The sequence below is a fragment of the Lepisosteus oculatus genome, chromosome 4 (genome assembly GCF_040954835.1).
Source record: "Lepisosteus oculatus isolate fLepOcu1 chromosome 4, fLepOcu1.hap2, whole genome shotgun sequence".
NCBI lineage: Eukaryota > Metazoa > Chordata > Actinopteri > Semionotiformes > Lepisosteidae > Lepisosteus > Lepisosteus oculatus.
Window position 1 is genome coordinate 62,428,282 of NC_090699.1, and position 17,500 is coordinate 62,445,781.

Here is a 17,500-nt window from a genome sequence, read left to right on the forward strand (position 1 = left end):
GTTTAGTACCAAGTAATTAGTGAGAGACAATTGCAAGCACCTCTATAGGTATCCCGTCAGCTCTAGTTGCCTTGACGACGTTTGTAGCAACAGAAAACTTCTTTTGTATTATTCCGCCAATGAAAGAAACAAATTATCCTTTTATTATATCCACAAAACGTATACATTTAAAGTAAAACAATTAATCCTCAATAATCATTGGCTGAACCCTAATATTCCCTGGGTTTACCGGCTAGCAAAACGTAAAGCGATTTTTCAGCGTTGCTAGTTTGTTCTGCGGATGGAAAATGCTGTCATTGTACTAAGGCTGTCCAGCGGTCAGTTGCTATTGGAAAGAGAGGTGGGGGAAAGTTTTAACAATGGGCATTGAAGTTCAAACTGTAAATGAAGATTCACAAGGAAACGTCTTTGTGAAGGATTCTCCGAGGTTGAAATCAGTATAAACAGATGGTAAATATTTTAAGTTCTTTTTTTGATGCCGTGTCGTTATTCTTGCCAATAGAATGTTACAATGACAATTGACATGTAGTGCAATAGTGTGGGACTGATGTACTGTAGTAATTCTGCAATAACAAAACGTAGCAAAACGAATGAAAAGTTAAACCAGTAAAGCAAAAACAAAAAGTCAAACATTGCGATTTCTTCTTCTACATTACGTGGTATCTTATGCCAATTCTTTTTTTACAAGATTTTGTGTTCCACGAAAATGGGACTTTTAGTACGAGGAAATTTCAAGACTTTTTCTGTCGTTTCTGCTATTTCTTATATTTAAAAAGTATTTTTTTTTCAAAAGAAAACCTTGTCATTAAACCGTTATAGGATTTTCTTGATATAGCGCTAGTTTGCTTAAGTAAAGTGCCTGAGTATTGTCCCTGATTTCTATTTTTCTAATGTACGGTATTAAAACCACGATATATCAGGATTGAAAAGCTTCTCCCAGCTCTTCTGGTGCTGCTAATTTAAACAGATCTAGAAAACCTGCCATAGATCCTAGGGGTAGACTAGTTTAGAATTGAATTTTACTTTACTCTCAGAAGGTATTAGTTGTTTAGTTGGTATAATGTAATTAATCCTTTTTGCATGATGATTGTTTTGCTAAGCTCAGAAAATGTTCAGTGCCCCTGCTCTCTGCAGTTTCCACAGGTTTGTGTTGTTCTTGGGCAGAGGTTAGAAATTATTGCTCTTTGTGCTGTCTCTGATGAAACCTTGAAAGAGACACCTTGGACCCAGAGGAAAGTAACGTCCCGTGTTTCCTGATATCTCGCAGAAACCAGATCTGTGTTCCTGAGCTGTGGTGCCTCTGCTTTTGCTGCTGCGTGCTGTTGCGCAAGATGGATCCCAGCGATTCAGGCTTCCCTTCAGAGTCTGAAAGAAGCAACACCAACTGCTCTCTGAAGCACCAGTCTCCTGTCGAGGATGACAGTGGGGTTGCAACGGATGATGGTGGAAGAGAGACGGAGAGGGACGCCTTCGCTTCATGCAGTGATGGAGGAGACGACAAGTCTGAGTGCAGTTCGCGGTCTCAAACGGCAGTAACTGCAAACTCCTCTCGGAGCAAAACTGAATCCTCGTGCTCATCTCATGTTGTCGCCTTTACAGTCAGTATTGCGATAGCGATCCCTAAAGGTATTATTGTCTGCCATACTATATCAGAAACAAATGATGGAGTGGGGAGTGAGTCCTTGTACAGTAGTTCCACTGTTTTTATAAAATACCTAATCCAATGAAGAGGTGCAATAACCAGGCAAGACAGAATACCCTCAGGACACACACACACTTACACAGGCGTATGAGAGACAATTTAGGGGCACCAATTAACCTACACAGCAGGTTTCCTCCTGGTGCTCCAGATTCTTCCCATTCCAGGCCACAGGGAGACTTACTCCACAAAGGAGGCACAGCAAGACTCTAACTGACCCCCAGCTCCCAGAAACACGTTGTCACCCTGCCACCTTGTCCTTCCAATTCCTATTGGCATCTATAGTACTTATGCTATTACTTATTCAGGAACAATTTGTATTCCTCAAACACCCTTTGAAGTTGTGCTCGTGTCCTGGTAAAATAAAAAAAGCTGGGTATTCTTCTGCCTTTATTTGGTTGTAGCCAATACCAATATGATCTGGTGGCAGAATGCATGATGTTTTAGTCTTGAATGTTGAATTTCTGCCTTTGCTATTACCACTGCCTACTGTACACCCTCTTGCTGTTTTTTTTAATCCTTTCATTTTCTTAGGGGGCTTATAATCAAAAGAATAGAAATGAAATGTTTTAAAAGAAACAATACCAAAGCCTTACCTTATTTTCAGCTTTTATTGTTTGCGTTTTTTTTTAAGGGGAAGAGGATGAGCAAGGTCTTGCTGTAGAGAAAGAGAGGAAAAGACCCAAGAATTCCAGTGGATTTGTAGAATCCCCTAAAGCTCAAGGTTACTACCACATTGAATACTCCCTCTTCCCTGATGACCCTGAGCCAACAAAAATTGATTTGGTAATGTTCGGATTAGCTGCAAAAATCTACATGGAAAACGAAACCAAGGTACAGCCATAAGGGTTTTATAGCTTAGATTACAAGAGTAAAATTTGGATCCTGGTGGTGTCTGAGTCTTGGTTTTTACGTTTACGTAATGCTGGATTTAGAACGTTGCTACATATACTGTGCAGTGACAGAAAATCACTTGAAAATAAAGGACCTCTAACTAAGGTCCTAGTCTTTAGTAAAAATTCTATCATTTGCGATATTACCTGTTCACCACATATCTCTGCAAGGTGTTCCAGCTTTCTCAAGAGCTTGTGTATGGTTAAACTGGACTGGATGTGAACTGTTGTGATCCCGGGAGAAAAAAACTGCAGTCGAGTATTTTTGGCAGCTGTATATCCCACAATGTCTTCTTTAGAGATCAGATACACCTTCCTCAAAGCAGTACTGTGTGCAAAGGCTATTTGTCTTAATGATTGATTACATGTGGGATTTTGGCTTGAAGCTGCAATTACAGTTTGAAACTGACAAGATAATTGTCATTATAACCTGAAAATATTAGGCTCTGCCGTGTGGAGATTATTGCTGATTGCTCAAATAGGTTGCTTTGTGAACCATGATAACAAGTGAGTAAATGTGTGCATGAAACACGACACTTTAATGACTTTAACTTCACACTACTGCTTTGAAGAGTAGTGTCCCTCAGGACGAGGTTAAAAGAAAGTCAACCTCATGCAATTTGCCCTAACTTTGTTTTTTTTTGTAACAACTGCGCTGTATAGTTTGTGTAGTATAACATATATCATTTCTAACACATAAGAAATAAGAAAGACTATAGATGTGAGGAGGTCATTGGCCTACCTAGCCCTTTTATAGCTAGTGGGTGGTTAGTTTCCTCACCTTGCACCAAATAAAAATATCTACTTTAATGGTTACAAAGTAAAGAAATTATGGAAAAAAAGGGGATAGTTGAAGATGAACCTTCAATATAATATTATTAGGGAGTGAATGGCATGTGTTTTTTTATGATTAAGTTTTGTCTGGTTAATGCATCCAAAACAGTTTTTCTTTTTAAGTTTTAATGGATCTGTGCTGGTTTTAAAATATTAACCACCCTGTAACTCCACCGCGGAGTTAATGAGCTACAGTGGTGTAGAGTGACCTATAATTGACAATGTGACAAGACAGGAGCATTGTGAGGTGCTGCTTTGTCATCTTGCCTTTCGCTTTTGACAAAGTAAGTTCAAGTGAAATGTCACGGAGGCACTTAACTTCCGTCTGCTTGCGCAGCTTTCACTTGCTCTGTTCTGCAGACACAGTATACCCAGGCTTGCAGGATACTGGCCTCGTGTCATTCACGTCAAAGATTTTGGACAGAGATGGAGGATTTGCTTTATTCAACACAAAGTCATGATTGTGTCTATAAATTAATATTGTGGTGATTCCTATCTTCAGATTTTGAAGCCTTGGCAAGAGGGGGAGCAGATATGGCTTGGATGGAGCCAGTGTGTGGAGCTGAAGGTCACTAGGGAGCTCCTGCTAAAACTGATCTCTCACAGAATCACCTTTAGGGTATGGGACACTAAGGACAAAGTGTCAGCCAAAGCCAAGTATGATAGACCAAAAGCCTTCAGATTGCCGCAAGGAAAGAGTGGGGAGAATCCAGATAATATAGGTATGTTTTTTTAAAACACAGAGTTCCTAGATTCCAGAGTAGGAAAAGTAAACTATTAAAACTATTAAGTAATATCACCTTTAAATTCTTCGTGTCATTCTAGAAAAATAATTGTTTTCATCCTGGTACACTGTATTCTATTAAATAACAGTGCTGAACTATCCTTTAAAAATCCCTAATCACTTATAATGACTCAAAAGCACAATTTTGTTGTGACCAACAAAACATTTTCTGAGCGAACCTGCTAATCACTATCCTGCGTGGAAGTCCCGAACGAGGAAAGCTAGACAGCAGTGGTGAAATCCTTCATTCTTTTCAGTCGAGAGTTATGGATAGTGGCTGGTCCTTGTGATTCACAGCTGATAGAGATGTTAAGAATATTTTTTTTTGTAAAGCGGACAGCTTTAATTATCCTGTGGAATGTATTTATTTTTAGGTGGGGTGCAAAGCATGGTTCTGAAACAGAGAAAGCTCTTTGAGAAGGGACAACCAAAAGCTAGCTACACTGGGAGAAAAGAGAAAGGTTTCATTGAGATGGATACTGAAAGGCAGTCTAAGCTGAACTGTATAGCAGGTAGGGATGTTTAAAACAAAATACTAAACATTTGTTATTAAAAGCAGCCTGGAAGCAATTTAGAGTAACCAACGCTGTCAGGTTGTTTCTTTGTATCCGGAGGAATGCACCCAAGATATTGCTGGTGTTTTTTTAGTATGTATTCATCTATACGCGTGGCATCTTCTCCATGTAAGTTTTATGTTTTACATTAACATCATTTTCAGCTGAACCCAAATGTTCCGCTCCTGAAATTGGCATCAGTGAGAAGCTCTCCTCTGCCACTGCGCTGCATGGTCATCTGTCCACAGCTTCAGAAGGGGAAGATGTTTCTCCCCAGAGGTATGGAATGTTCACTGTTTACAACCTGGGGGAAAGATACATTCCTAAACTTGAACTACTCTATGCTTGCTTGCCATTAACATAATTGCAACCATGTGCTTTTTACTGAATTTGTCATGATTGTGCTCATGTTTCAGGGCAATTCACCTTTGACCCCATTCTTAATCACTGTACCAGATGGCGTACAGTTTTTAGGTGTACAGCTTGCTCCCCAAAAAGAGTTTGTCCAAATTCACTAATATTCCCCCTTTTCATATCACTTCTACAGTTGTATAATGTGCATGTCCCCCCATCAAGTGGAACATGATGAAATTGCATTGGAGTATAAGTAAAAGTAACATTCAGTATGTCTCAGAAATATTCCTACATTATGCACTTTCTGACTAAAGACATCATAACATTAATATTTTTGTGTTTTGCATGGAATAAATGCAATATCAGCATAACCATAGGAGGTCAGCATTCATGCCCTTGAAAATATTGCATTCCTGTTTGTAATTTTAAGACAAAGAATTACCCAAAACAATCAAGAGTTTTGATTGTCGTACATTTTACTGTGATCTCTTTCTGAAAGAAAGGAAGGTTACCAGAAGATGTGCTGTATGTGCTTAATGAAAGACAAAGTACAAAATGTGACTTTCAATGTTTCGGCCATATGATAATGTATGACGTTATTGAACCAACAAAATCTTCCCTATAACTCAGGCTTTCCACTTCATTTTTCATTTTGACGTGGCTTTTGTTGAAATAGACCTGAGCTGCACTGATTTATATTGTCTTTACTTAGAAAGAAAACACAGGTCAGGTGTTAACTTTGTGTTCCACGCATAATTCTAAACAGGTGCTATCTCCTCTTACAAGGTAGAGATGTTTGGGGGAAAAAAATCTGTCATCACTTGGTTTACAGTAATACATCAAATTGGTGTGCATCTGGTTTAGTTTTGAACTTTGTATGAAATGGTGGGCTATCACCCTGTTCTTATTGTATAACCATTCGTATTTTTTTTTAACCTTGCAAACCATTTTCAGTTTACATACAGTATACATGATTCAAAACAATGAAGAGAAATTGAAGTTTCTAAATGTCTTCAAAATACAGTCCTTCTACTTTGCAGTTTATGGCAAATTGATTATCTCTCGATTGTGCCAGAATACAGTAATCATTAAAACGGGCTTTGGAGACTGATTTATCAGTGGAAAACCAAAGTTGTGATAAATGGGACAGTTCTGTAACTTAAAAGGTAACTAAATATTACACTTTCTAATATGTTATATTGAAATTATTTTTTAATTAGTTTTCATAATTTCGCCATAGTATACTATGACTCTGTAATTCAAGAGTGTTTATTGTAAGAAGTAATCTGGGGGGAAGGCAACAGTTAAAACTGCAGTACACTTAATTTCTGTACTGGCACAAGAACCAGCCCTCCTTTAGTAGCTGGAGAGGCACATCTTTTATTAGATTAAACTAACCCCCGATATGACACTCTGAAACTACTTTATTCAGATACCACCCTATTAAAGTGTTTTATGAACAACAGAATTCGGGACAGTTGCTTTGCTTGTGTATTGCCAAAAAACAAGTCCTTCAAAATACTGCTGCTGAGAAAGCTGCACAGAGCAGGCCTACTCATAGCCTGCCATGTGTGTTACTGCTCTACTAAAGCAACCCGTTGAAGAAAATGTGTAGAAAATGCATGCGGTAATTTAATCAAGATTTCTGTTTGTCTAAAGCAATGATTGAAGGCTTAAGTGATGCTGTGCTTGCATGACTATCACATGTCCAAAACGGGGTTGTGGTGTAATATTTAAAGCTGACCATAACAGGACATCACTTGAGAATAAATGTCAGATCAAATCCATCTGGGAGTAAGTTAATGAGTAAATAAATTAATGTTTATTTGTACTCAGATCTTTAAGCTGTTTGGGGGATCAAGAGGGTGCTCTTCCTGACTCAAAGAGTGCAAAACTGGAGGTCATTCCTGAACACAATGAGCATATCACACTCAGACCAGCAGAGAAGAAGTCTGCTCTGGATCAGTCTAAGACACTGAAACAAATCAGCAAAACGGTAGTGTGTAAGTATCTGAACGAAACGAAATCGGCATATTTACATTAATGAGCAAGAATGTTTTCAGCGTAATATATGACATGAAATACCAATGTAGTATTATATAGTGTTTATGATTTATTGTTTCTGCCATTTCACAGATCCCAGGAAGAGCAGTTCTGCAAGAGAACGAATTGAGGGCACTGGCAGACGAAGAGCCTTGTGTAAAGAAACACTGGAAGGAGTGGTAGCAGTGGAGTTGATGAGGAAGAATGGTGTTGCAACAGCTGAGTTGGATCTAATTAATTTCCTTGCAGGTACCTTCGTCGAGACCTCTAGTTTGTACAGTTCATATGGATCTGCAACGTCTTTAACGCATCTTACGTCAAATAATAGGAGGAATAAGAACGGTATTTTTGACTTTGTTCCTAGAATTCATCCCCCCAAAGAGCCAACAGTTCTGAACTGGGAGAGCAAATTTATAATATGAAAGGATTTTAAGATTTAAGATATTAAGGGGAACATGTTTGAAAGCTTTTCCATTATGTTTGAAAAAATAAAAATGTTTTCTCTGCAGGGAAAGTTTAAAAAGCATTGTTTTAATTAGGGAAACCTTAGTATAAGTTCCTGTTTCCTCCAATTTATTTTAAACCTTTATGTCACTCAACATATGCAGGTACAGTATATGATTTTTATAGTGAGGTGGATTGAAAATCTTGATTTCAGTGGCCATAATGCTCAAGGAGAACCGCATATCCTGTGACAAAACAGCAACATGTGTTACATTTCCGAAATCCTTCTGTCTTTTGTAAGAAAGTTTCATGATGCTTATATTGATGTTGGTGCCCTTTGTAAGACTTTGATGTTGGCTTTGGGGGAGTAGTGCTAAAAAATGTTCTAATTGCCTGCAGACTGGCACCAGATTTAGCTTGTCTACTTCACTGTTCTCTTTTGATGTGTTTCACTAGCTGCCACAGTGGGTGACCTTGATGAAAGCCCTTTCTTGCGAAAAACAGCCTCGCGCTCATAAATTGGAGCCAGACAAATCAAAATATTTTTGGGACATGAAAGGACACAATTGTATCCGAGAGCACAAGAATTTTTAGATACATTGAAATTTGACAATAAATTCACGTGCATAATTGTGCACAATATCTTGCTATGTGCTATGAAATTCTAGAAGTGTAAAACTGCTGAAATTAAGCAAACACAGAAAAAGGCACAGCCTTGGTGACTTTTCTCAAGCTCATTGTGATAGAATAAAGCTTTATTTTTTTTAAACGCAGCTGTTTACAATTATCATGAACTGTTATGTATTCTAAATGCCACTCACTGTATCATACCTCTTATTGCAGTAAAATGGATTGTTATCCTAGTGTATACTTTTATCTAAACTTTAAATTGAAAGGAGTAAGAATGTCATTTTTTTGCTGCTGTGTTAAAATGTGGTTCAGCACCACAAAACAATGCAAATAATAATATTCAACACAATTATTTTCCTTCTTTAAGCTTCAAAAGATCTAACCTTCAGTCTTTTATCAGCTATTGCAAACTAGAGAACATGTTCAGAGGGTTTACCTATCAGCTCAAGTGTGGAGTTGTGTAATTGGTAAAAATTGAGGAGCATCAGTCATTTGAAAATCTCTGGTTTCTATGTGATTGTCACTCTACACTTGCCTCGTTTAGTATTGTTGAAAGCCACTGTCAAGAAACCATGAGAGTTTTTGTCTTTTTTGGCTCTAAATAGAAATAAAAAATGTGTAGTTCTTCGTGTCTCCAATGCATTGTTCTTCTTATCGTAAATATCTTATTATATCAGACAATAAGCAAGCAGAGATGAGATTAGAGATACAGTATATTTTTCTGCTCCTTCCAATATGATGTAAAGGGCTATCCACAGGAACTACCACTTGTGTTTCTTATTCATAAATTTTGAATTGGAGACACTTGGAAAAGACTATTTCAATATCAAATTATCATTGGCATGTTTTGTCCCATGTTTTTAGAAAAAAAAATGCAGTTGCTGTGGAATATTCTTTTGTTCCACTCAACTAAAAAAAATACATTATATATTTTTGCTTTTTTTTTGTTTCAGGTGATAAATCTGTGACAAATTGCTTGAATAGCTCCTCTCCTGATGTTCGAGAAGGCTTTTGCACGGTCTCTGTTGATAAATCTCTCATTTCAGAGGAGCTCAGAATAGAACTTAACCCTCTTGTTATCAAAATAGAGTCAGCTACATCTATGCCAACATCTCCTGTTGCTATTCACAAGCTAAAGGTAGAAACTCAAACAACTGGTTTAACTTGCAACATATTATATTTCTGATTCATATTTTCTGAATTATATACTTCTTAATTTATTTTCTTTTAGTTTGACATTAATTATGGAACAAGAACTTTTTGTACACCATAATTCATTTTGTGGTATATTAAGTTTTATGTTCCCTACATTTAATAGCCAGTGCTTAAAATGTGAAAGAAAAACTTTGTTATTCCTCCTTACATTCAACAAAGTTTGATGAAACATGACAGTTTCCTTGGAAAATTATATACTGTCATCCCTACTTACAACTCAACATAATTGCTATCACATTTATGTCGGAGAAATAAACTTACGTTTTAGTCTGGAATGGAATAAAGTCAAGATATATTGAGTTCAGAATTGCTTCAGTTTGAAACACCCATAAAATGCATTCCATATGAATTGTCTTTGTGCTGATGTTTTAAATCAGTGTGATGTTTTTGTGCTAAAATATTGCATGCCTTTTGACATGATGTAGTTTTTTTAATTAAAGATTATGAGGCCATGAATAGGTTTTTTTAAACGTTTGTTGGTTTCTATGGATAAACAGATTTTATTGAGATAGGAGACATTGTACAGAATTTTGCTTTTTAAAAAAAAATATATCTGTAAATGGGCAAATGCAGATACTTTGTCAGTTTTATGATTTTCCTCTCCAATCTTCTGCCCAGGAAATCTGTGCACCAGTATATTGCTGCTATAAATTCCACAACATGAACACCCATCGGACTAAAGGTCGACCGCATGGGACACATGTGTACTTCAGAGACGTCAACGTCATCTTGACAGGCCTGCTGAGCCCGGGCGAGCTGCGAGAGTACCTCAGGGGTACCCCTCTAGAGATCGAGGTGCACGACAGGGACCGAAAGAAAGAAAAGCCACCCACAAAGCCGGCGCTGTTTGGCGCCGAACCCGAAGACAAGAAATTAAGCTGCGTAGGTCTCGTCAGCAGCAGAAGAACGACTCATAATCCCTTCAAACACAAGACTAGATCGTATGATCCGTACGGCATCGCGAAGGTTGACCTCTCTGATCTGCTACAGGGGGAGACGTCTTTGAAAGTGAGGGTGCCGATCCATTCTTCACCTCCTCCAGACCCAACGGGTAAAGAAACGAGTGGATGGGATGGTAGGATCGTTGGATTATCAGGTTCTGTAGATGGCCCAGAGGATCCCCCTCTGCCCACAGGCCATTACTTGGATTCCAACTCTCAACTCAAAATCAGCATTGAAGTAACTTGTCCTCTGCCCCAGGAGTTGGACATTGCCGAAGGACCGATATCAGATTGCCCTTTTGGACGCATTATTTACATCTTCAGATACAATAATACTTCTGTCCTGTCCCAGCTGAGGGCTGAGATTTCCAGGATCAATGCTGCTGCTTTTCAGTTGCATTCTTATCCCGACAGCTTGATTGAAAATGCTCTGTCTTGTTATAAACTGAAACCCAAGGAACGAGAGAGCAGGAATCTGGATATTGTGACAGGTTTTCATGTGCAGGATGGGGAAATCCACCTTTTCATTTTAGAGGGGCTGAAGAGCAAAGCCATCAGACGGTTGTGGGAAAACATACCAGCAAAGTAAGGTTATTTTCCCTTGACTCAGTATGTGAGCAATTTGAAGTGATGTTTATGTGGCCAGTCTATATAAAAATGGAACAATGTGGAATTGCTACTCTAGGTTGAGCATTATGAGGAAAAACAGGTGAAACATTCAAGGGTGGCATTAATGTTCTCTAGCACAGACAGTCCTTTGGATGTACCTGTAGGTTGCTAACCATAAAAAAAAAAAAACAGTTTTTTTTCTTAAACTCAGAGTTTAATATTAAGTTTTTACTTTGGGTAAAACTTCCTGCCAAACCATTACGGTGATGAACATCTTCTTCCTTTCCTGTCACTTGGAACCTCTTGCATTATCAAACCAATGTAGTTATGAGTAACCGGACCACGATGAGTCCAAATACTTTAGTTTTGCTGTAATTCAGGTCCAATTACTTTTGTCTAAAACAATGTTAACCTTTTTTCGATTACATTGAAATAAAATGGGTTGTCTTTGATACGTTACAGGTCTTCCAGTGCTGATGTGGGACATGTGGAAGTCCTTTATAATTCTGAGTTGTGGTTCCAGCAGCGGCTGTATGCTACACTGGACATTAATGTCTGTCAAATCCATCTTCATGAACCCCTGGTGGATATAATGAGGCAGCCTTTGCTTTATGTAAGAGATATGGTTCCTCTGGCTTGCTTCCAAGCTTTGTCACGGTATGTGTTTTTTATTCATTTAGTTTGCACTGCACATACAGAAAATGTCATCTTGTAGTTTAAAGCAGCACAATTTCAGTTCACAATTGAAACCACACTTGGTTACAAAATTAAAATTCCTGTTAAAGAAAAACAATTATTTATTAAATGCACATTTGTTTCAACAAATGCACATAGAAATTTGTTGTTCCAGAAATGTGTTTGTTTATAATATACCAGCACACAATAAATTCAATACTTAATATTGATGGCTCAGCCAATGTGTTTCTAAACACATTCATACATTGAATCTAATTGCAAAAGAAAACAAAACGAGCAAGGTAGATGTTTCGTCTTTTTCCTGCCCAACGCTATTCCTGAATGAAATGTGTGTGTCATAGACTAGACCTCATTTGCAAAGCGAAGAAGCTCAAAGATGTCGCGCACGGCAATTTGTTCCCGTCAGCGGAGATGATTCTCAGCGTAAGCAAAGAGTTTGGGATTATGGAAGGAGGTAAAGGAGCTTCCGAGGAGCTTGGGAGAGCCCCCGATCTGGAGGGCGCAGAACGTAAAACCTTGACTGCCAAACTGAAGCCCCAGCGCAGCCCAATTGACACGCACAACATCGAGTATGTGCAATGGAAGGCCAAAATTGGAAGCGAGCACCAAGGGCTGCAAAAAGATTTCATTAAGGTTGGTGTGAAGGTCAGCTATCGCATCGTTTTTTATTACAACAGAATAAGCTCGGTGGGGTCAAAAACACAGACAAGTAACTTTCAGAGTGAGGCTATGAGTTCCTTCTTTCTGTGAGGGCTATCTCTCCATCTCAGTCATCTGAATCTTTTTATTTCTTGTACCGTAAGAATTGGGGGATGCCTGAGTGATTATTTGCCTCAAATTTGACTCATTAACTTCCTAAGGGGCATCGTGACTATTCTTTAGATAGCTCTGACATGTATAAAACACCTATGTCTGATACTGGATGTGTTCTAAGCAGAAGGTTTTGCCTGTTAATGACTTTCAAGACATACAGAACCACGTGCAGCACACTACCCTCTGTTCCGCGGTACCTTACGGCAAGGGTTTGTGTTGTTTTCCTTGATGATGCAGGATAATATTGAAGAAGTGCATCAAGCAAGTATGAAAATACAAAGACCGAAACCTGATACAATTGCAGCTCTACCCGCTCCTGGAAAGGAGGCCCACAACTACAGTACTCACGCCCTGAACTCTACAGAGCAGGCGAAGGAGCTCCTGCGGAGAGAGATGGCAAAGGTAGGAGTGAAGATCTAATTCTCTCTTTTTTTTTAATAATAATAATTGCTTACACTTATATAGCACTTTTCTGGACACTCCACTCAAAGCGCTTTACAGGCAATGGGGACTCCCCTCCACCACCGCCAATGTGCAGCATCCACCTGCAGCCATAGTGCGCCAGAACGCTCCCCACACATCAGCGATCAGTGGGGAGGAGAGCAAAGTAATGAAGCCAGTTCATAGAGGGGGATTGTTAGGAGGCCATGACTGGTAAGGGCCGAAGGGAAATTTGCCCAGGACGCCGGGGTACACCCCTACTCTTTTCGAGAAACACCCTGGGATTTTTAATGACCACAGAGAGTCAGGACCTCGGTTTTACGTCTCATCCGAAGGACGGCGCCTGTTTACAGTATAGTGTCCCCGTCACTACACTGGGGCATTAGGACCCACATGAGCCGCAGGGTTAGCGCCCCCTGCTGGCCCCACTAACGCCTCTTCCAGCAGCAACCTTAGTTCTTTCCCAGGAGGTCTCCCATCCGGGTACTGACGAGGCTCCCACCTGCTTAACTTCAGTGGGCTGCCAGTTGTGAGTTGCAGGGTGATATGGCTGCTGGCCATATCTTTAACCTCAGAGTTTATCCAGTAGTTATGAGAAACTCTCCTCAGAGCTCGGATAACCGTTTTCTCTGTAATTGTTCTAAAGCAGTGCCAATCAGAAGCTTAGATAAGATCTTAGTTGTGTTACCAAGGGGTTTTAAATAACTTGTGAAAATAACAAGTAAAGCTTCCAACTGGGTGGGGCACAATATTATTTCATTTGTTACCTTTTGCATTGGGCAAAAACAAAGATATTAAAAAAAAAAGAATAAAAGTTTTTTAATCTTATACTACGGACAGATAAGTGAAGCTATTCATCAAGTATTTTTCTCCTCAGTCTCACAAACGGTTTCTGAACTGATGAGAGTAAAGCTATTGTTCGCCCTCCAGGACACTTCGCGGCGATTCACCTACAGCCAGGAGTACTTGTCAGCCACAGCTGACCCTGTGGACATCGAACGTGAGCTGAAGGCTTCTGAAGCCAGATCAAAGGCTGCTTGGCGTACCTATGATGGCTTCACATACCCTGGATTCAAGAGCAGCATTGAGTCAAATGAACATCACAGAAAACCTGATGAAGCACACATCGAGGAGCTGAGAAAGGTCCTGTCAGGCTCCATGATTCAGTTACTGAGACCTGTCTGGATTTGGTTTCACGGCGGCGTTTCCAAAAGGGAAATACTACTTTTATGGGAATTCCTCAGTATTTAGGCAAAGGGATTGAGTTTAATGACATTCTTGTTCCCAGGGAACCGTCGTATGAAACGGTAACAGCATAGGAGAGTATCGTGTAACGCTAAATGTGACATAGGTAATTCACAATCATTGATAATTCTGAATTGTTCTGGTGAAGCTCTGGTATGTGATTGCTTTATTGAATGTAGTCATTACCTAATGAAGTACCCCTTTGAAGGCAAGGAGTCTGTCTTAACAATTACACGCAGTGCTTGAGGACTTGTTCAGTAATTTTATCCTTGAATAAGAGGATGGTTACAGTGTATAAATACATAATCATCCTCCTAGTGCGTTAAATGCGACTTGCATTTGAAAGATGGCTGTATTGTATGTAGAGATGAGATGTCATGTATTTAAAAGCAACTTAGTTATTTTTGTACTTAATGTACCACTTTCAAGACTTTTCCAGCACTTTGTCATTTCAAATTGCATTGCTAAACTAGGAAGTTTAGAGCAAGGAAAAAAAAAACATCATACTGTTATTTACCCCTCAGAAAAAATTGTGCTCTGCACAAAATATGATTAATTTTGTTTTTCCACAGTGACCAAACCAAATCAGTTGTAATTAAAATTTCCGTATCCTTTCTCAGCCCTGGAGAGAGAACATTCTGCATGCAAACTCTCTGCAGCCTACGCTGGCTCGTGACAGGTGGAGCTGGAGCAAACGGAATGAGGATTTTGAGCTGTACAAAAAGCCCCCTCTCCTCTTCAGCCCCGTGCCGCCAGCTTCAATGTTCCTGGCAGGTAGATTTGAATACCTTCTGCAGTGACTAGATTGTCACCTACTCTGCTCTTTTTTTATCAGGTCATTTGTCTGATGCCAAATTTTTTTGGTGACCAAATCAACAACATAATACAACAATGAAATAAAATATCCTAGTTGCTCATGTTCACATTAACAGCAGTACACTATGCAGTACCTAGTTGTACAGTGTATGCCTGAAAGATATGCTACTGAATGGTGGCATTATTCTTATCTAATTCATAGGATCAGTGGCCAAATTACTAGGCTTACTCTAAGTTAATTCATCTTGATGTATTGTCAGATGTAGTATTCAATGGCCAGAAGCTCTTTCTAATTTACGTTCTCTCCCCCAGGAGATCATCTGCATGATGAGCAGCTTCAAGCTGCCAGGAAGCAGTATATGAAATGGCTACATAAAGTGCTGGCTACTCATGACATGAAACTCAACAGGTACTCTTTAGAGTTTAAGTGTCACACAGCTGGAGGTAACATGGACAGATTCCAGGAACTGCTGAAGGACAAACCCATGAAATATTCCCTAAGGAGGCCAGGAATGGTCCTCAAGGTAAGTGAATCTTCTACTCCAGGAAAATAAAAATGAAAATGTAGCTTTCACCCTGCTCACATAAAGAATGTTCAAACAGAGTATGTATTTGTGCATACAATTAAAGATTATAGATAGGCCTACATTAACTTTGATTTAAATTTTGAATGTTTTTCCTGAAAATGAACGTGACCATCTCACTTAACCAACTTGTACATCAGACAAATACTGGCAGAAAATCTAATGAGTATAGCACTAGGAAAAGCTAGCAAGCTATACCATCACAGCTAAGGCATTTGAAACATGCACAAACACACAAAGAGTTATAGTGTAAGCGTTAAGAATAGTACATCAGGGGTGGTCTGTGTCAATGTAATTCTGTCCCATTGTGCTGAATTCCTTTGTCAAGATCTCATGTGCATCTTAATGACAAGCCTATGAGCTCAAGTGTGAAATGTCAATCAGTGATGTAAAGAATAGAAAATCTGTTTTGATTAACCAATGAAAACAGTTGCAGTGCCAAAATCAGACAAATAACAGTCTTAAAAAAAGGTGAAAGAATTTTGTTAGCCTATATTAAGTGAACTGAACAAAAAACATAGAGCCTGATCTATAAAGATTCTAGTGACTGTCTTTAATGATAGTATCTAGACACCGTTATAATAGTTATGCTTTAGTTTTGTAATTGATTTTTTCAGTTAATATAATAATGCTTATGTAAGATGTTTAACATTAAACATTTCAAAGAAGACTGTTATTTTCACATATTTAATGCAACATATTGTAGGTTTTGTTTTACTAAAATCCTAAGTTGTTAAAAAGTCAAACTATTTTGTTGTTAATACAGTGTGAGTCTTGCTTTCTAATCTTAACTTTAAATGGATATATGGAAGTCCCATCTCTGAAAAATATAGGAGAAACTTGTACTTTGTACACAGTACTTTTACCATGTCACCGAAATTACAATCTCAATGCTTCCAATACACTAACTCCTTTTAGGTAGTGGTCTGCTAATACACCTGTGGACACCTATAAAAAACTAATTGGCTGCTTTGTTCTCATGTTGTTTTCTGTCTGCTGTAGCCCATTCCAGCACTGTCTGTGATCCAGGATCCATATGAGTCTGTTGAAGAGGTCAGAGCGGGGTTTGCACCAGGCTTACTAGAGCACCACAGCCTGAGCTGGGATAAGAACCTCATACCTCGCTCCAGTTTTCAACAGCTCAAAGGACAACCTTTCATGTGAGACCCTCTCTTTATTCTTACATGCATTTTTCGTCTCCATCCATTTTTCACAAGGGGAGATTATTGAAAGAAAGCATCAGAGTTGGAGTCAATGCCCATGCCTTATTCCGATTTATTTTTTATGATGGGAAGAAATGTGACTTGGTTCAAAAGAGGGAATGAGTAATTGAAAAACACAAACCCCAAATCTGGAAAGTAGTATTTTAAAGTAACACAAATACTTTAAAGCAGTTAATGTATACTGACTACTTCTTTAAAGTATGCAGTTTGGTGGCAAGTTAACCATAATTAAATTCCTGCCTCTTATATCAGCGATGAAAATGCATGATTAAGCAGTTTAATTACCACTGCAAACAACTAATACTGACCTTCTGCGTAAACTAGTCTCAAGAATTGCAAATATAAAAAAAAAATTATAAAGTTACAAAAAGTGCTTATTTGTGTTCCTTGTTGCAGAGGATATTGGAAAGACAGGTCATTCCGGTACAAGCGTGCAGCCAATCCCCTTACTGAAGAAGAGAGGAGTGGGTACTTATTTCAACAGCAAAACAGCCCCTCTGAGGCAGCAGTGGCTGTCAAAACCCAGCCACTGAAAAACATTGTGGAGACACAGACTTACTGCAATGTCATCATGCAGGTCATCTAATGAATAAAAGGTTCCCTTTAACATATCTGCAAAGTTTACAATGGTGTAACACAATGTGGATAATGTTAAGAATAAGGCACTTTGAGTTATCATGTT

The 17,500-nt window shown here is 38.8% G+C and overlaps 1 protein-coding gene across 2 annotated transcripts; it reads left to right on the plus strand.

The window, feature by feature from the left end:
- The first annotated feature begins 160 nt into the window (after positions 1–160).
- On the plus strand, positions 161–17,429 carry cfap92 (cilia and flagella associated protein 92 (putative)). 2 transcript variants are annotated; one of them, XM_015348283.2, is made up of 19 exons: positions 161–450; positions 1,268–1,626; positions 2,334–2,533; positions 3,929–4,148; positions 4,585–4,722; positions 4,929–5,043; positions 6,955–7,121; positions 7,255–7,410; positions 9,189–9,373; positions 10,069–10,332; positions 10,441–10,976; positions 11,463–11,657; positions 12,038–12,329; positions 12,747–12,911; positions 13,881–14,093; positions 14,816–14,969; positions 15,324–15,535; positions 16,598–16,755; positions 17,215–17,429. In XM_015348283.2, the coding sequence occupies exons 2-19, from the start codon at positions 1,332–1,334 to the stop codon at positions 17,402–17,404; spliced, it is 3,855 nt and encodes a 1,284-aa protein (XP_015203769.2). In that variant the 5' UTR covers positions 161–450; positions 1,268–1,331; the 3' UTR covers positions 17,405–17,429. The 2 variants fall into 2 exon arrangements, with proteins under 2 accessions (XP_015203769.2, XP_015203768.2); XM_015348282.2 differs by having other exon boundaries at positions 10,069–10,976.
- Positions 17,430–17,500: the final 71 nt, after the last annotated feature.